The 21,370-nt window shown below is 32.3% G+C and overlaps 1 protein-coding gene across 1 annotated transcript; it reads right to left on the minus strand.

Annotated features, from left to right (window-relative positions):
- Positions 1-105: 105 nt before the first annotated feature.
- Positions 106-19,822, minus strand: LOC106124404 (lysosome membrane protein 2). The gene is made up of 12 exons (XM_013321033.1): positions 19,469-19,822; positions 10,751-10,842; positions 10,248-10,411; positions 6,692-6,830; positions 6,323-6,438; positions 5,721-5,820; positions 5,476-5,603; positions 3,560-3,680; positions 2,491-2,641; positions 1,936-2,086; positions 1,734-1,830; positions 106-1,312 (listed from the first exon to the last, which is right to left on the minus strand). Exons 1-12 carry the CDS (start codon positions 19,713-19,715, stop codon positions 1,100-1,102), a joined length of 1,719 nt encoding a protein of 572 aa, XP_013176487.1. The 5' UTR covers positions 19,716-19,822; the 3' UTR covers positions 106-1,099.
- Positions 19,823-21,370: the final 1,548 nt, after the last annotated feature.

The raw sequence follows: 21,370 nt of genomic DNA on the forward strand, positions 1-21,370 counted from the left end.
ATTGTCTACGTAGATTATTGTGTTCTTAATCTCAGTTGTATTTTTGTTAGACTTATATATAAAATAACATTCTGTCTATCTTGTCCATCACTGAACTTAGAATTTTTTTATTTAACGTGAGACAAAGTAAAAAAATAGATTTATAACAAAACCAAAGTGTCTAGATAATATAACTACAAGTAAAGGTTTATATTATTCTAAATATACTAACGATTTATGTTTTTCTTACGATTTTTGCTTTCCGATTACTTTTAATTATATTTTGTCTTATAATAACTTAAATTTAATTATTTACAAGTGGAATGTAATTTTAGTATATATTGTATACGCAGGAAATTACTAATTGTTCATAAATTGTTCATTTTCGACGAAGTTTCTTAAATAAAAATAATAGTTACATAAATATATGTAATACATTTCATTATTTAAATTAAACGCTTTCAAATACAGATTAAAACAAATAAAGAGATTCAAAAATATCATTGATTATTGTAGACACTACAATTTACGTCAAATGGTTCAGATCCTAGTTTTTGTTTGTCATGACTTATAGTCCACGCTTAGTTATGAACCGTGAATAATTTTTTAATAATTTTCTTAGGGCGCAGATTCATTTGTCGTTAGGTTGGTGCAAGATTTTTTGTTGTCTAGCTCTAATGCGTTGGGCGAAAGGCCTTACTTTATGTCACTGCGCTTTATAGTCAACTAAGTCCCCACATGACGCTTCATCGACCGATCATTTTTACTTGTCGTTAGCTCATATGCGGGAACTCCCGCTAATGAAATTACGCCCTAAGATCTCCAACTCAATGCTTTTTCATTATAGCATGGTGCGGTTTATTATTATTTTATATCTCTACATTGATGGGATATTTTTTAATTTCGCAGACATCGAATCAAAATGTTTTTAATAAATAAAAACTAATGCTTCTATTCCATGTTAGAAAAATCTGAGCGAGGGAACTGATCTTAAACATCACTATCCATGCTATATTGAAATTGACTGCTGAATAAATTTAACTATTATACTTTTAATAATTACAAGCCGTAAATAAAAGGCTAGAGATGTTCGATGAAAACCTAAACAAAAATTCCTTTCTCATGATAATTGAGGTTTAAGTTCTTCTTCGGTTATTTTCTTCGCTGTTGCACATGGCTTTTGTCTTCTGCGTACGAATAATACAAAGAGGCATATACCTGATACTATGAGAGATATAATGCAGATAACCGTAAGGCCCAGCTGCACAGCAGCTGTTGAATATGTGCCGTGATATATTAGCGATTTCAGAGTTTTTGGTAATTCATCCACGCCCTGTAAATTGAACGAACAATATTAATTATATTTAAATTTTAAATTATTAAATATAATAACCGATAAATTCGATCTCGAAGTGTCTTTTTCAATCTTGTTAAACTTTGGGCAATTGCAATATCGAAAAACAAGGTCTAGTGCACATTGGTGAATCGCATAATTTTTCAGATGAATGTTGAATGCGAATGTCAGATCAATATCCAGCGTATTCATATCTTGATCAGAGAATCGATGATTTTTTTCTCGATGTTCGAATGAACATTGATTAATATTGATTGTGCTTGATCGAGAAGCATTCTTTGTTTTTTTAATGTCACAGTCGCCAGTGTTGTCTTGGTTTATTAATACCTCTGTTTATACTTCTTATAAATATGTTAATAGTAGTTAGAGTCGATTATGATGAGTATTAAAATAATCTTACCATATCAATCCACGCTACAGGTAGGATAAGCCCGTCGTCCAGGAAACTTAGAGACGTGTACATCGATGTTTTCCTAACTTGAATGTTGAGTTGAAGTCTGTAATATTGTATTAGGTTAAACCTTTGTGTGCATTATAACACGGGCACAAAAACATGATTCTCATTTGTTATAAAACCAAATATTTAAATAAAGAATACTAACGTGGATTTGCCGGTTAGCGCGATGCCGAGTGTCGGATGAATGTCTAAATACGATATGTGCCGTTCGGGGTTAGGTTTGAGGCCTGTCACTTGTTCTCTTAGCATCGGATCTCCGAGGTAGAAGTGAGGGAAGGAAGCAAGAGCTGGAGCACCTGTGAAAGAATCCCTATATGCTATCAACTAATAAAACAACTAATTCGCAATCAAAAAAGACAGTTTGCCCCTCCATGCGTGAAATTGTAACGGCTGCACAATTCGGTCCCTGTTAACTCTTAGTCGGGGAATAAAGTAAATAATTTTTATGTGCCGTCGAGGACGTGTTTGAGTTTACTATATTGAAATTAACGTCTTTGAATGTACAGTTCCATTCAAATTTGATAGCGGCTCGCAATTTCGTACGAGACACTTTGTAAAACATAAGCTCAGGTATTTGTGGGACGTAAAGAGATAAGTTGGGCATTCCTGCCCACGAATACAGTCAATCGTAGTAGATCCACCTGTAAAGACAAGCGCTCGCTAACCACGAATTGCCACAAAATTTGCATCTTATATTTACCCATAGCACAAGCAGTGACGTTGATAACGCCGCGTGGCGGGCACAGGCCGGTGTCGAGCTCGCAGAAGCATTGGTTGGCGGAATTGTGCGCCGGGTCGTCGAACACGTCCAACGGCATCCGGTAACGCATCAGCTGGACCCCGTCCGCTGTCTGTAATAGATTACAAGCTCAACGAAAGCGGACATAACGTGCCGTACAAATCGATATGTTATCGATTTCCTCTTGCACAGTGCACGTGGCGTTTGCCTTGACGGGGGGTAATGTTTTGCATATATGTCCTTTTGTTATCTACAAGTGTCTATCTAGAAGTGTATAGGGATATATCGTATATCAGTAGGGGTTTCTGGTTGGTTTAAAAAATCTAGGAAACCGTAAATACTCTGTAATGTGCTTATATTGTAAATATAATACCGTGTCTAATTTGCAAATACTATGTAAACAAATACGTTCAATGGGTGTAATAAAAATTCTTAGTTAGCGGAGGAATTTCAGCTTTTTTTCTTTAGCGCAACAATGTAATTTGATGTCTAAAAACAACTTGCTTAAAGGTTAACGCGCATTCCTAAAGTCCTCGTCCACCCGGCCGCACCGCCCAACCTCGTGATCGCCGTCCAACCGTGGAAACAAATGACATTAAGCTTTGCTAACAAAATATATTTATCTCGCTCCATAAGCGCCGTCGAAGCAACGACGAGTGTATGCCGTGGCGATCCTATGGTAGTGCCGAGTGCGCAAGGAGTTGACGAGTCGGCGTTAACCTTTCAGCTTTATCAGTGCTTTGAAAATAGTTTTATTTCTTGTTTCCTGTTGTCTGCCCCATGCATTGTTATCTAGAGGCGTTTGTTTTTATCTTTTGTTTTATCCATACGCCGTACTTTGGTATTATCGGGTTCGGAAGTTCAAGCAATACATTGTGAGTTTTCAAAGATAAAATGTTTGAGGATGAATTTGTCGTCAATTTAAACTGACGTTTAAATGTAGAATAATAAATAGGTTATATTTTTATATTAAAGCTATAGATAAATACGTTTTTTTATGAAGTAGATAAGTTGTTTGTTTAGTTCTTACCTCAACATCCTTTTCGTAAACGAAGGGTAGACGTCTGCAGAGATTTGTGTACAAGACGTACAGGGTCTTATTGCGATCCAGCATCGATGGTGGGAATATTGTTCCGTCGGATGCTTCTATACTGAAATATTAATTATAAATACAATATTCAGGTAATATTGTACCCAGGAGTGACAACTTAATAAAAGGGGAATAGCAATATTTTAGTTGACATCCTAGAGTTACTTTGCCTCGTACCACAATTTTGTTGGTTACATTGAATCCCATGACAGAACATTAACTTATCAAGCCTTAACTTTATTCCTGCTCAATTGACTATACCGGGATTGCAGAGGTTGGCACAATTTTTGAATATTGAATGGGTTATTGATTAAAAAGGTTAAATGGTTCTTAAGAAGTTTATCGACACGCGTGACTAGTATAAAACTTTATTCTCTAAACACGTGCTATATCTACCACGAGTATATAATATTAATATGTAGTCGTGTATACAGCATTGATTGTATGACGTCTTTGATAGTAATGTTACAATACTTTTACATAAAAAGGTATTGACGTTTTTTGGCAAAGAGATATCATAATCTTTGTCGTTTATTTTGCTATTCCTCTCTTTCCCTATATAAAAGTGAGACAGAAATACTTTTTTGTATGGGTATTTAGCCAATGAAAATCCACAAAATTAAATAACTTGAGTTATAAAAGTGACAAACCATGGATAGTATTTATTAATATAAAAACAAATGATCGTACTAATCATTACTATTTCTACTATAAATGGTTATTTTCATTCATTCATTCATTGTTAATGTAGTAGTTTCCTCTTACATAATCTACACTAAGCGGATCCCTTAGCAATCATTCAATCATACTAATATTACAAATGCTAATGTTTGGATTGATGGATGTTCGTGTGAAGGTATCTCCACAACAGCGTAACGGATATTGATGAAATTCGGTATACATACATATGTTCTAGTCTGGCAGAACACATAGGTTACTTAATTATGTAGGTACTTAATTATGTTTTCTTCTTGATACCGAGCGAGCGGAGTCGCGGGCGATAGATAGTTCTGAATACAGCAGTTAATGTTAGAAAACGTGTGTAATATTTTTACAGACTATCAATATGTGATATTGAGTGAGACGTCGCATGTAATATAGATAAACTATTGAACTATGGATACATAGTTAAAATAATCGTAAATAGAGTCTCATTGAGTTAACACGCTGAATGGCGTTCATAATGTTTACTTTGAACGAAACATTGTTGGATTCCATTCATCTATTTGCAATTAAACGCGTATAATGAAACCTCTCTTATTGACGTCATCACGTATTTTAAAGTTCGGTTGTTTACTGTCATAGACCGACACAATTAGGTGAGCCTGTGGGCATCATAGACACTATAGGCTTACAGACCGACAGTCATCTGACTCGGTATCATACACTGACAAGGATATCAAATCCAGGGGACATAAGTCAAAGTAAATTATGATAGCTCACTAGCGCCATCCTGTTAATATCACAAGATCTTTGTCTTACTGTAGCTTTCGTGTCATATTTTTTTTATGTCCGAACTAACCGTGATAGTAGCTTCTTTCTAAGTCTATGTTCGTCGGACTGTACCATCATAATGATTAAGTTTCATCTTACAAATCTTACTAATATTTTAAATGCGAATGCTTTTATAAATGGATGGATCAGTGGATGGATACTAGAAGGTCTCTCCAGAACTGTTCAACGGATCTCGAAGAAATTTGGCACAGATGTAGAACATATTCTGGAAGCACATCTACTACTGTTAGCTTTTTTTTTCTATTCCGTGCGGACGGAGGCGCTGGTGACTAAACTTATAATATAGTTCCGGGTCACTTTAACTGACAAGAACTTTTCGTAGTTTCTAAAAAATGAGGTACCTATTGCATTCCCGGCTCGACCAGTAAGGTAAAAATTCTCTTCCATCTAGCTCCTGTATTATATTCATCTTATCTTTGTCAATTTCCCCCGTGTTTATTGTAAGACGTTCGGAAACAGTGCCGTTTTTCTGAAAATACAAAATATTATAAACGTGAGTTTCCACTAATACAAAACGTAGTATGTACTATCTTTGTTGAATGCCAATTGTTTTTGGACAGATAAATGAAAGTGAAATGATACTTACAGTAACTAAAAGTCCAAACTTTTTAAAGTTTAACTTTCCTTGCAAGCTTAAGATCGGTTTCGCAGTGTCGATTATAGTGTCATCATAGCCCCATAGAAACCTGAAAAGTAAAAAAGTTAACTTCTACTTTATGGTTTAGATAGATTCAGTGGTAATTTTTATGTTTCAATGTTTTTAAAACACATTTCCACATGTCCTTTTAAAAGGTTTCGCAAACACAATTCCCTAAATCTTACAGTCTTAAACAGTCATTTACTTTGTGAGGTACAAAGATGTGACTTTATTTCATCGTAAATTAGAAACGCAAACAATGATTTGTAGCATCAAAGTGACATATTGAGGCCAGCGATGTGTACTTGTGTTGATTACGAACGCTACACCCATTAATTAGTAGATGTTTTAAAGTGATTAGGTACAGCCGAGGAAACATTTTTGTTAAGGAACGATTCGGTTTCTTTGGCAATGTTAAAAAAACAATACAGTCACATTTTATTTTCTTACATATGTCTAAAGGTAGCGGTTACTTTGCTTTTTTTAAATCCTGGCCGCTTGCTCATATACCTCTGACTACAAAAATAAAGGACAAACTTTGTGCATCTTACCTGTGTACAGGCAATTTGACGAATGCATCAGGATGGTTACCGAAATTGAGCGCAGTATTAAGAGTCATTTGAGCAAAACCATTGATTTGCATGTCCTTGGCTTTTGATATGACACCCTGTGAATACAAACATATGAATATAATTACCAACAACGAGCATATACTGTTAAAAACTATACAAGCAACTAGAAAAATGTTGACACCGTGATTCGTTTGATCCGCTGTCTTTTAATAAGATTAAGGGACCTTTGGTGTCTTACGAAACAAAGAACTTTTAGTCAAGTCGTCAAATTTATTTGTTTATTCAACTGAAGAATATTAATCAAAAAGCAACCATATAATAAGTATTTTATTGTAAGGATGTACTTACGAGAAGTGGTAGATTAGGCACATTAACCTGGTCGAAGTGCGCGCCTTTGGACTTATCAGGCAAGAACCTGAAGTCATTCCTTTCGTTGTAGCTCAGCTTGTCCTTGTCAAATTTTATATTAACTCGCTCAAGCTGTTGCCTGCGAATGTAAACAACCATGAGCTTTTTTAATTACACACTTCGTTAAAGATATTGTTACACACTACCACAAAGATCTTTATTAATATTATATAGCGAAAGAGATTGATTGTTTGTTTAAATGCGTTAATCTCAGGAACTACTTTGGTCTGATTTGAAAAATTCTTTTTTTGTTGGATAGTCTATTTATAGAGGAAGGCCTTAGGCTATATAACATTACGCTGCGACCAATAGTTTTTTTTTTAATTCGGCGCGGACGGAGTCTCGGGCGACAGCTAGTTGTAACTTATAACACGTAGTAGCTTTTCGTATGTCCCTTTTGTTGTAATCGTTTGACTGATTTTGTATGAACGGGGTTATTAAGTAAGGGCGTCTAGTTTCATCTTTTTTGGCACTTAGTATTAGTTTCGTTACCATTAGTTTCTTTGTTATCAAAATAATCAGTCATTCAGTCCATTAGTTAAACATTGGCTAGTACGCGTGATAATTCGGAATTTTATACTCTGCGTATAAGAGGATTGGATCAAGGTCTTAGTAAAAAATGTTTTACGGGTTTTTAATTTAGACTTATACGGAATGTATTTACATTAAATGGACAACACGAGCACGAATCTAAATGCAGTATTACAAATATGGATATTCCCTTCGACAACCAATTAATGTTCTAATCGCAAAATACAACTAACACAAGGTCAATACTTACGGTAAATTATTTTAAACACTTACTTCAATAATGCGTAGTCTACTAGCTCACTAACTTATAGTAAATTTTCATTTAATAATAAAAAGCTACAATATAACTAAAATTAATGTATATTTAAATTAAGACATAGGTTAATAATTTAGCTAGCTTACTTAAATATTTGTTTTGTAATTACATAAGCCTTTGCCCGCGACTCCAAGTGGAATAAACGACTTATTAAGAACTTTATGCGTTAATCTAGACAGTAATCAATGTGTCTACCAAACTTTCAGATCAGTCTAGCTGTTGATTTACAAGCTAACAAACAACCATCCAACCAGCGGTTGTGACTGAAGTCATTCAAATTAAAATAAAATATGAATTCGCTAAGAATTCCATCCTTACAAAGATTGCTTACTTAAAAATTTATCTCAATGAGTACTCAATTGGCTTATTCATGTACACGTGATTGATAAATGCTTCTGCATATACTCTACGTAGTTTTAACACGATATTAAATTCATAGGTTTGTTATTGCCAGATCACAGCCAACGGCTCAAGCCTACATTAGTGGCAAGGCTTTATACAATCAAATTGGCCCAATGCGTAATGGTTTGTTTTACTAGTGAAATTGTGACCTTTGCTCTTATTTATCCTATCTCCAAGCGAATGAAGACTTGATATTATTCAGTTCATACGTAGAAGGGAAAGCAAGAAGGTTATCTTGATCGCACTTTGCTCAGTTATTTATATTTACACTATTGTCTGTACACGTAAGTATATATTTGTTTACTAATTTACTCTTTACTCAAGGATGAAGCAAAGCTCCGTGGTTTGTGTCCAATTAATGATTTGAGAATATAAAAAAAAATGATAAACGCATTTTATGAAGGAAGAAGTCGCCCGACTCCGTTTGCGCAGAATTAAAAAGAAATGAATTTGTAGACTAGACTATGTGTTCTTCCAGACTATGTCCCGCATCTATGTCAAATTTTATCGATATCCGTTGAGTTGTACTTGAGATGGTTGTTTCCGAACTAGCGGCTGCGCCATGAGACAGAGACTTGAAAAGAGTCTGCGTTAAGCAAGCAATCGTTTCGTTACTCCAAATACGTAATAGTGGCGACGAACATGGGCTTTTGTTAGATTCTAACAAACATCAAAACTTTTACAATTGTAATATATTTCCATTTTTTTTATCTCCATACAAACTCGTATACATATAAAAATGTCCTTGTGTGCCTACGCGTGGTGCAAAAATGTAAGTGTGTGTGTACGATGGCGATTCTAATAAAATACTCGTAGATAAGAAAGTAATATCGGTTCTCTTGTTATTGTTATGAAACTAGCCAAAATTACATAGATTATGACTGCTATAAATATTGACGCAAACTATCGTCATACTATCGTTGATTATACAAAGCTATACTCACTTTTGTTCAACTGACAGATGTATATCGAACTATAACCGTTGGTATCCAACATTTTATAGTTTGAGGGTTAGAAAAAGTACATTCACTCCGCAGTGATTCCATAATAAACTTCAAGAATGTATAGAACTGACACACGATAATCACGTGACTTATCGTATGTCAGTTCTATACATTTTTGAATTTCGTTACGGAATCGTCGCTGAGCGAATGCAGTTTATCTAACCTCCAAGCTTAACGGATTAGACTCGGCGCAGACAGGCCACTGACCACAACCACCGGTGACCATCGACAAGCAATTCATACGATTGTTCATACATTGCCTTAATTGCCATGTGACAACTTGATACTCACTACATAGATATTGGTGTCATTCCGTACGTATTCTTCAGAGTGTTAGGCTTTCAATTATTATTTGATAAACACCTACTTCAGGGGTGACGAACCTTTACGTATGTTTGATAAGTTCATAGACGTGCAATCAAATAGTCTTGACTTTGATTTTCATGATATCACTTGTATTCGCTCCTAAGATAATTTGTACATGATCCGCGTGCCATTGGTTGGCCATCCCTGACGTAGTCTATTTCTTTCCCCTTTTCATGTTGGTTATAAGTATTCCGATACCGTTATTTTTATTATTCTTTTATTGACACTTGTGACTTTAAACATCGATAATTTATTGTTTGGATTACTAGTGATTTCAATTTAATTTAAAATAAATTTTATTGAAAGACCTGAGGGTTAAATTACTTACATTTTGTTATCATTACGTAGTTTTAAGGTCGTTGATAATATTGATACAGTTAAGCAGATTGCGTACATCATTTTTTAAATAAATAATCATATCACCACAGATCAATCTTAAATTACTTTATTAATTAATTAATATTATAAATGCGAATGTTTAGATGGATGGATATTTATTTGAAGGTATCTCCAGAACAAATCTCGATGTTATTTGGCATATAGAACATATATAACGTAGTCCGGGACAACATATAGGTTACAAATTATGTTTAATTTTTCTAATTCCGCGCGGACGGAGTCGCGGGCGATAGCTAGTGTGTAATAATTAATTAATAAATACTTTTTAATAAGAAAATAGTTGTAAAGTCTAAACAATACTTTAGTTTATTTGCAATATGTAATTTGGTTTTTTAGCTGTATCTTTGTTGTTTTTTAACGTATGTGATAAGAAATTAAAAGATGTGTGAAATTATACAATCCTCATTGTAAAAACTAGGTTGTCCACTATAGGGGAGGCTTTTGTGAGGTATATAAGCATAATATGTGTAATACTTACGAATACACGTAAGGCCCAACTTCTTCCACATGTAGTCGTTTCGCTCGCCTTTCTTTGACATCCTCCCAGTTGGTGTAGTTAAAGAGATATACCTTCATCAAAGGTTGTACGGTTGGTCGCCTCCACATATCATAGGCGACACTGTTGTTCCTTATCACCATGTTCTGAGGATATGATATAAAGGATGTTCCAAATTACATTTTGTAACATGTTTGTAATTTCAATTTGTAACATGTTACGAATTACAATTCGTAACATTTATATTAAAATGTTGTGTGGTAAATAAAAAAAGAATGTATACGAACCAATACTCAAATCGAAAATAATTTAATGTCAGTCAATGGGTTATTTTTATAATAATGTTTATTTTAATTAAAAAGAGATTCATGATTTTTTTTAATTTGTACATTTTAAGCGATTTTGTGTTATTTGACGATTTAATTATATTTTTATTCAAACTTTTTTTTTCATGTAAAACAATGAGAAAGAACCAAAATACTTACGGATAATATAGCGTTGTTGATTGTATTCGTGAAGCAAAATAATATTGTGCCGATGAGACTTAGTACGAAGGTGGCAGACAGGAGTACCAGTACTGGAACAAAATAAAACATTTCACATATACTGTTTCCACTCTTAAACACACGTATAAAATTGACTTCCCTCTCATCCTGTATAAGATTTTTTTTTGCATATGCTTCAAATTCTAGCCTACAGTAACCTAAAATAGACCCGATTGAAAATAATAGACGTCATATTAGCTATGTAAGTCTTATAAATATTTTTTGGAACACAGATTTAAATAATTATAGAGCTGTTTTCTTATATAATTATATATTTAGAGCACTTTTCTCCAATGTTTTTAGCATAAATGCTTATAATCGACAGTTCCGCTGTTAAACTAAACTGCCAAAATTATATCAGCGGTAAATCTTTTTGAGCATAAATATATGTGTTTATAATGTCCAGTCTATTACGTTTTAAATGTCTTTGTTATAGAATAACACTATGCATTTGGTACATGCTTAAGGATCCTAATCCTTGTGTTAACTATACTAAGGTACTGCGTAAGTTACATTTAAACTATTCTATAGAATTATTAGTTCGTTCCAGAACAAAGTTTTTTTTATTATATTAATTATGAGTAAAAAATGTTTGTAAATATTAGATAACAGAAATTGATAACTTGATCATACGATGGTAGCTTTGAAATTAAGTTATCGCTCTACGAATGTTCGTGATTCCAATACAATTGATAAAAGAAACATTAAATAATTTCGATTGAATAAACAAATATTGTAACTAATTACATTAATTTTATTGTTAACGAATGGACACGAAAAAGAACCCTTTTTAATATAGTAACTTTGAAATTCTACTACCGCAATACATTGTAAAAACGACATATTTTTTTCTCTTTAAAAAACAAGATAGGTAAAAAAATAATTTATATAATATTTCGACAGTAAAAACCCTCACTAATGTGTACAATAACTTTAAAGAATTCGAATAATGCTCGGTAATAAATAAAATTAAAACTACCTTGACCAAAAAGAGGGCAGATCACTAAAATACAATAAATTTTAATTTCATCAATAAAGTCATTGGTTACAATACGAGTATATATGATCAACAGAATGTAACTGTAGGCTTCCACTGTCGAGACAAATTGTTTTCATTCTCATACTGTCTTATAACTGACTATGAATTTATCGTCAATGGAAACCTACGATAAAATCTATCCACAAAAATTATATTGAATTTAAATGTTTAATTAATATTCTTACGTTTTAATTAATAGGTATAGTGAAACTAGCTGATGCCTTCATTCTATGTGTTATTCCAGACTATGTTCTACATCTTTGCCAAATTTCATCAAGATCTGTTTAGTCGTTCCGGAGGTACCTTAAAACAAACATACATCTATTCATCCATCCATCTAAACATTCTCATTTATAATATTAGTTTGTAGTATGATTATAAAAACTAATAAGTATGTAGTACATAATAAATATATGGAGTAATTCCGATTATCAAATTGATTTTTTGTTTTTTTGTTTTCTAAAAAAAAACACGTATGTATTAAGAGTATTCGTAATCTTGTAAATTATGTGCATACGTAATTCCATTTCTGTTACTATATCGTAACAAAATCCCCATAATGATACTAAATATTTACGTCATCTGTTTATCTTACAGGTCAAATACTAAACTCGACTTTCATTGAAACATAGTTAACACGATTCACACTCGTGTTGTTACGCATTTTGTTATAAAAACGCGTTCGTTGACTGACAAATTTTATAGCTTATAAAATATGCAAGAAACAAGAATATTAAACATAAAAAAATTATTGATTTAACTTATGATTTAAACAAGATATTTAAATTTTTACTTTCGGAAAGATTAATATTGTTTCTATTTTTTAACGGAGTTACAATAGTCGTTAAATTCAAAAAACGAGTTCCGACATTAATAGGACCTCATTGAATTAGTCAATTTTAAACTCTAATATAACAGAATACGTAAAAGAATAAAATATTTGAGGTTATAGTTCATAGTCATGTAATCTATAGTTTAAAGTCATGTCCGTCATTTGGTGAGATTAAATTTTACCATGATAAGGTACAAGGTTTTCTGTTTTAGTGATGTACCCGATTTAATTTAATATTTTCAAGCAATAACAAGAGTTTAACTCTAGTCGTCGTAATAAAACCCACTACACACCTTCAGTTTTAACTGCACAGTTTCAATTGTACAGTTCAAGTGTACAGTTAAAACTAAATGTGTGTAGATAACATTGAAAACTACAATTTAACTAGCATTTTAAATATCGGCTTTACCTTTGAAAAAGTTGTCGTGTTAGTTTTCTGTTTCTTTTGACGAAAGAGGTGTATCTTTTTTATTATTTATTAAATTTTTAATGGACTTATGATTTACAAAAAAGCTGGCAACCTACAAAATTTTATTTTGTAGAGTATTTAAAAAAAATTATGATCAAAAATTCATCTAAATAATCGAAAAAAGTTTTTAATATTTTATGCATCAATATTAAAACTTTTTTCGATTATCGAGCTTATTTGGAATGGTTAAAAGAAATATTAGTAAATTTACACAAAAATCTGCTAATATTTTATAAAAAAAAAATGGTTTTGTTACATTTTTCTATAAATGTATAATTTTAACGCGAAACTAGTATTGTTGAATGTATTAAGAAAAAAAACAGAAATGTTAAGGTAAATATTTGTAATTAAATGAATTTATTAATTATGAATATATGCAAGCATAACTAACTTTGATAATAAATAAAAAAATAACAACCTAATGCATATTAATCAACTTCAGTAGATAATTACACGCGATTAAACTCCCTTTTAAATATGTAATTGTTTGTTACCTTAAAAGGTGTTAGTGAAGTTATAAAAATACTGGCGCTCATGTAAATGTAATTTGTTGAGAAACGTTAAGACAATTAAAACAATTATTGCAAGATTTCAAAACCTAATGACAGAATGAATTTGCAGATGATTTAACGATGTTTTTTCCTTTAGAATGAATTTACTCTATTTACATTTTCTCCGTTTTTATATGTAAATAATGACGGGTTAATTGTACGATTAGTTTTAGAATGTTAATTATTTTTTTGTAGTTAATGTCGTGGAAGATTGTTTAGTAGATTAATATGCAATTCTTTGATATTTTTTTTATTAAACTGTGATTATACACAAGAATTAGTAGAATGGTGCAACTCACGTTTCATCGCCATTATTACATCACTAAATGTCCTTGAGGAGCTCAGAGCGTACCCTATGTCAAGGGTGACTAGACCATAGTCAACCACACTGATTTAGTGCGGGTCGGCTTACACGCATATTTTTGAATTTCCTCGTAAATATGTGCGGGTTGCATATGTTTTACTTTAATTCACGATTAGGTTTGTGGTCAAAAATGTTAAGTACACATTTTCCTGACAGAATTGTATGCATGAGTGGAGTGTTGTGTGCGATAAATATATACGTATAAGTTTATACTTTGATTTTTAAGAGATTGGACCTGTAAAACTCGCGCATTTCCCTCTTCGAGAAAAACTCAATAACTGCTTATGTGTTCGTATTTTGTGTGCAAATTTTGAGAACGCACATAATTCATAAACATGTGTAAATCATGCTGACACGTTAATTTCAATTTTGACGTGTCGACATGATTTGCACTTTATCTGATTGTAATCTCATAAAGTGCTTATGTTCTACTTTTCCCGCCATGAAAAGTTTTTTGTCCAAGGGTGAGTTTTTTGCCTACTTCCTTTTTCTATAGTCAAAGGTCTTACACGAGAAAGACGTTAATATTCAGTAATATAATTTTATAAGTGTTAATCTAAAGAGGCAACAGTTATCAATGTTCAATGAAGACATTAATAGCCTTGACAAAGTTTTTTTTTTTAATTTAAACAAATATATGATAATATATGTTCAACAAATATATAAAAAAATAATGATGTTTTTACTTAAATATAAAGAGTTTTAAATTGAAATAATTTATTCAGATTAATAAGTGGGTTCCTACATTTTAATAAATCGCACTGATGCTGGCTTAAGTTACTTTTGTGTTAATAAACAAAAGTGGAATAATATTTACTAGATAAGTTTGCAATGGTTTCGTTAAATCTCATTGAAACACAGTTATCTGAACATGGTCACAAATAACATATTGGACCAGTACATTGCGTCCCTTTGGAACTCTAGCAGACCTACTTGTGGATGAGAACCGACGCGACTGTGTTTTAGTGCCTATGTATCTCACATAACCCCGCCTTTCCCCCAAAAGCACAGTATCTTTAAAGATTACACTCCCTCTCCCCCGATAGCAAAAAACGTCCCCCTTACATCAGTTAATCTCAACTCGATTTATGTAGATTTAGTAATGATATTTAACTTATTAATAATTTGGGAAATAGTTTATTAACTAATGATGTTGAATAGACACTGAGTAAATGGTTACCAAAGTTTACTTTTGGTTATTTGTAAAAGACAGATTTTAAATAAAATTTACATGAATCGCCTATGAATGTATAAAACACGTGCTTAGAATTGAGTCGTAATTGATGGAGTTTGTCGAATTTGTTAAATTATATCCTATTTAAGATGTATCTAAAACTATTCAGCGAAAGTTAAGTATAGATTTAAAATTCGCACTTTTATCACTTCTGTTATTTAGACCTTGAAAACAAACCCAGTTACAGTTGAAATGCACACTGCTGTAATAGGTACTTATCGCATGTTAGTTGTGAGCTTTGACTTCGGATGCTTACAATTAAAAAACAAACTAAGTAGCCTCTGGATCAGTTTAGGCTGTAATCTCTCAGTATTCCTAATCACATAGAGACCCATTTAGAAGTTCTGTAGATACGTGATAACATTCATATATCCTTCAAAACTTTCCCATTTATAATATCAGTAAAGTCTTACTAAAAGGCATATAATTAATGTGCCTTTTTAGGGAATTACAATGCAAAGCATTCACCATACAATAATTTATCAATTGCGTAACTTAACATAATGAATTCCAAATCGACGCGTGCGCAAGAAAACCTGTCCAACGATAAATATTGAGCGAACGATTCTATGTATGAAATATCAATTAAAATGCAAGATGTACACCCGTTCAATACACATAGTTCAGGAATCTAATGAATTTTCCATGTCTTGAAGGTCAATGAATCTTGTCATGCCACTACGCCTAATATTAGTAGTTTACATTTACTATTAGTATTATATGTTTTTTTAATTGGTATTTATTTAGAGGAAAAGTAAACATTACTAAACAATGACATGACAACTACGAAATTTGTCACAATTTTTTTTGCCATATTTGTTGCTGCTTATAGTATTTGAACGGGAACGTGACTTGAAGTTATGTAGTTAAGAGGCTTTAGTGCATTTAATTATAATTCACTAATATGATGAGAAAAAAACTTCAAAAGTAGTTACAGGTTACATAGAAATCAGTTTTCTCTTTATAACTTAACAATATATAATTTTTAATACTCTACATTTAGATTTTTTACTAAGACATAATAAGACGAACTTTTCATCAACTTGAAATGTTGTATTACTTGTTTCTTGCTATCTCAAGTAGCGTAATGTACAAACGTAACTATTTTCCAGTCAATGGTCGCTGTAAATAGAGAAATATCAGACATAGTAGACTTGCTGTATCATGTTTCTCAAGGTGACGCTTTGCTATGCTATGTTTTGTATCAAACTCCTTGGTATAACCTCATTGTTGATTCCGGGAGCACATTATAATAGTAACCCTCGCTTCAGTATTATAAAACTTAAATTAGAAATTGAGAATCATAATGTTTTAGCTTTCGGCAGCCACTCTGTCCACGAGGAAATACAAAAAGCCTATGTGTTCTTCCATATGTTCTATATCTACCTAAATTTCAGCGAGATCCAGTCAGCAGTTTTGGAAATACTTTTTAACAAACATCAATCTATCGATCTATTCATGCAAACATTTGCATTTATAATATTAGTAAGGAATAGTAAGATTATCAGTTCTAGTGAAAGAAATTTGTAAATTTTATAATTGTCACATTTTATACTCCAAATATAAAGCACGTTTTTATCATGTTGAGGTTTGAATTACGCGAGATTTGTTGACCTTCCTCCATTCGCGCTTAGTTACCCGAGGATTGAATCTCATATATTTTGAAACAGACAGGTTTTAGCTATACCGATATTATAAAGAAGAAAGATTGTTTGTTTGTTTGCATTGAATAGGCTCCGAAACTACTAAACCCATTTGAAAAATTCTTTCTCTATTGGGGACATAGAGTATATTTATTACAACATTTTTTAATTACGGCCGGACTAAGTCAAGGGCTATTAAAGATAAGAATAAAAAAAATACGTGTGTTGTTTAGGAATTAATTTATATGTAATATATTTTCTTTTTTTAAGCAATAGGAGATTTTTTTCCTGCGTATGTAACTTTTTATGTGTGTAAGTTTGTATGTACATACGTATGTATGTAAGCACCATTTTGGCGTAGAGCGTACGACTGAACCAATTTTGTGGAGTATGGTATCATGCTTATTGATGCTTTTAGGGTTCCGTACCTCATAGGAAAAAAACGGAACCCTTATAGGATCACTTTGTTGTCCGTCTGTCAAGAACCTTTTTCTCAAAAACGCGTGAAGGTATCAAGTTGGAATTTATTTAAATATACAACCAGTTAAACAACTTAATAAAAACAAGAACTGTTATTCATTAAATAACTTTAATAAAACATTAGGCCACATGGTCCTACACTTATGACATTTCGGTGCAGATGAATCGAATAATCTTTAAACATGAAATGAAAAATCGTTTTACATGTCGTAAAAAAATCTTCTGTATGTAAATATCTAGTTTTTTTTTAATAAAAATGGAGTGTATTTAGAATCAAAATGTCTGATTTCTTGCCGGAAGTGTAGTTAAGCAACTCTAAAAACCAAATAACTAGAACTTAACATGTAAGCTTTTCATTTTATCGCACTTTTTAATAGGTCACATTTGTCACGTGAGGTGAACTTGCAAACATCGATAATTGTGAATAAATCGTAAAATTAAGTAGGCAAAGCAACTACGGTTGTCTATGAGTAGCGGTCGCTTTGATATTTCAGAAAGCCGTTTGCTCCTTTGTCATCTTATAATTAAAAAAAATGTGTTTAAAAAGAAAAGAAGTTGCACAGACGCAACATTATAATAACGTTCTATAATCATTATTACAATAAATATGAAATATGTATTCGTTTTAATTATTGTAGTTCTAACTACGGGAATAAAATATTATTATGTTAAAAAAAGTTTTGACCGCCGTTACAAAGTTACGTTGTTGAATTTTAATGTACTGTCAAATGTGATCGATTAAATTCGCCCTGTAGAATTTTCAATTCTTAGTTTACTTAGAGTTTTTTTTTCTGAAATTTTTTTGTTTGCATTTAAACTTTGAATAATAATATTTTAAAGTTTCTAACAACTTGCGAGTTTTATGATAAAGGTTTTTAAAAGTTTTAGATAACTGTTTCGTTAGGTTACGATAGCTATACATCCGCAAGTAGCCATCTGATAGTTATAGGTTTGAATTCAAGGTAATTCGATTTCATCACAGTGTACGGATACTACAGATTTTTCTTTTTAGTTGTTAGTTGTTATTGTCTAGAATTCAATTCAATATGATTTTATATATTAACATATTTCGCTAGATGACAATGTTATATATTTTTTTGTTTTTTTTTTAAACTTTAGATTTATTTTTGCACATTTATCTAGCCAGTGATGGGACAGGCGATTCTCGCATTCGAAGGACAAAAATGCGAACAGCTTCGTATTTTTGAAGCTTGTTATATATTAGAGAATTAACAAGACTTCGGTGGGACAGGCCCTTAGTGTTTAATTTGATGGTACAAACATGGTGTTTTAACAAGTCTTTGTTACAGCCTTATAAAGATAAATTTGTTCAGATAGATTTGTCATAATTTCTCTCATTTCCAATAAATTCGAGCATACGATTGTTGGAGTTATCTATTCCATTACGATAAGGCAAAGTCTATGGCGTATAGAAAGTTCGAAGAACTATTAAGAGTAATCGCTTAAGTGATATCATTAGAATTACTGTGATATTGCTTCATTTATTTACTAGATGTCGCCAGCGACTGTCCGGCGGAACTAAAAAATAATAATTAGTAGCCTATGTATCCTTCCAGATTACGTTCTACGTCTATGGGAAATTACAGCGAGCCGTGCAGCCGTTCTGTTGATGCCTTCGAACAAACATCCATGCATCCATCCATACATTCGCATTTATAATATTAGTAAGATTTAATGTGTCCTAAGTTATTATGACTTTCTTCTGTCCCATATTTGTATTGATATAGTTTATTATCTTTTTTTTTCTTATAAGAAATGAGAAATGTTAACAATATTTTTTTCTCAATTATTGGATGAAAATCACAACCAAATGCTTAACTATTAACTATATAGCGTAGTCTTAACCTAAAGTCCGTTGTATACTCTCAGTCTTAACTGTATAGTCAAAGATATCTGAATTTTTGCTGCAAATCTGCAAACTGTTCACTTTAACCGACAGTTTTAATTTAACTGAAAAGTTCGACTATACAGTTTAAGTTAAAGGTATATAGCAAGTTTAAATGCATTGTATTATTAGTTACTTACAGAAGTAGTATCTTTTGTCCGACTGTTGACCCCAGCATAACACCGACCACTGTTTTTTAACACCAGAGCAATTGAAATGCGCCCGCGACCATCCCGAGCATCCCGGCAAGTTGCCCAGAGCTGTGTCCTCTCTTATTAGTATCTTTCCCACGCCACTGTTGGGATTAATAATAACTATCTTATCCCCATTCTCCCTCGGCAGCATAAGGCTAGTCGACGTCATTTTCTCCAAGTTCTGATGTTCCATTTTATCTTTTATTTCTTTATGTTTTTACACTAGTTCATGTTACACTAATATCCAAACGTGTCTGGTCACAGACGTCCGCCCGCGTCAATGCCCAGTTGTCAACTGATCTTTCGCTCTGGGTCAACTCTTCTTATCACTGACTTATTTTTTTTCCACCGTATTGGTTTAAATGGGTTATCATTGTTTCACGATTTATGTATTTCGAGATATTATAAGTGTTGCTTTTTCTTAAACATTTATTCATAATTACAAAACAAGCTATGATTATACAGCCTTATAACAATAAAACGGTAATAAGCCGTTTAAGAAATTATTAGCATTTCCGTAATTTGAGAAATAACTAATCAAGTATAAGCTAGTACAAGAAGTATTTAATGCCGAAAACGTGCCATTTTAAAACAAAAATAAATACCTCGGAAAGTAAATTTCTAAGTTTTTTTTAATCATATATCTAATACAAATGTTTCAGCAATAGAAACTGATGTTTACCAAAGCTTTATGTATCAGAAAGAGTGCACTTAAATGCCCAGTTTATATACAATTAGAGCAGTGGATTTTGATTGTATAATTAGTCTTTGTTTTTCCATCAATATGTTTTTGTATAGGATTTTTTGGTCATTGTAAACTACGATTAGTTTATTTGCTACATTGAGCACACATCAATTTGCAATTTGATAAACGAATAGAGTTCATGAACGATTCAATAACGCTGGGATGTTTATTTCGTTACTGATAGTCTTCAAGTGTTCACACTTTGTTGCTGTAACCGTGCGTTTCCATTGCAGATACAACTGTACAATACATATTGGTCATTCATATCCAATAAACCCGACTGACCTATTACACTCAGAGGCAGATGAATCGAATCACACCTCACTCGTAAAAAATTGGTTTAGTCGTTTTTGCTCCAACCGGTTATAATAGAATGACGTGCAGAACATCTTCCCAACGTCATAGGTATAAAAAGATTGTATTTAAAAATGATAATTGTCTTATTTTGTATGACGTATCACTGATTCATACATTTATATAAAGCGATATATTTTGTATAATAGTCGGGGGCATATCAAACAATGGAAATTATATTCAAGAGATGGTCGTACTGTTCAGGTCGTTGTTCTACTTACAAAATTAAATGGAATAATGAATCGGTGGTCGGGACAAATTGCCCCTTCCTGTAACAATTGCGATGCATCTTGACACGTATACTTGATGATCTAACTCAACTGTTAATGTGCGCTTCCACTACTTTAACACATGTACAAAAACATGTTATACCTTTCAGATACCTGTTTTAATACCTTTTTCTTCTGGTGCATAGCAACTTGAACTCTGAACATATCTACTCAAAATATAGAACACGTATTTTTGGTACACGATTAGCGAAGACTTTCAGCTAAGATGTTCTCGTCCTTTCTTCATTTTTCTACTGTATCTTTCGCTTAAAAATTACCTGCACCAATCTGCACTTCGATTCTTTCTACATGCACAAACTATCCAGGATAAATTATGGGTATTGAGTTCAAATCTTTTCTGTCTATTTTTACCGTTCCCTACTTAGAAAGAAAAAGCGAAACTCTCGGATCACTGTATTGTCTGTTCTTCTGTCTGTCTGTCAGTCAAGACTCTTTTTTCTTATCAAATGCACCTCATAC

The sequence above is a fragment of the Papilio xuthus genome, unplaced genomic scaffold, assembly GCF_000836235.2.
Source record: "Papilio xuthus unplaced genomic scaffold, Pxut_1.1 DF825946.1, whole genome shotgun sequence".
Classification (NCBI taxonomy): Eukaryota; Metazoa; Arthropoda; class Insecta; order Lepidoptera; family Papilionidae; genus Papilio; species Papilio xuthus.

Bases quoted from the DNA above. Each gene is read 5' to 3' on its own strand.
- LOC106124404 (XM_013321033.1), bottom strand. From the start codon at position 19,715: ATGGAACATCAGAACTTGGAGAAAATGACGTCGACTAGCCTTATGCTG. The intron at 10,843-19,468 runs GTAAGTAACTAA...ATTTTGTTCCAG, and splicing joins GGACAAAAGATACTACTTCT to TACTGGTACTCCTGTCTGCC. The intron at 2,087-2,490 runs GTAAATATAAGA...ATTCTTTCACAG, and splicing joins CGTCACTGCTTGTGCTATGG to GTGCTCCAGCTCTTGCTTCC.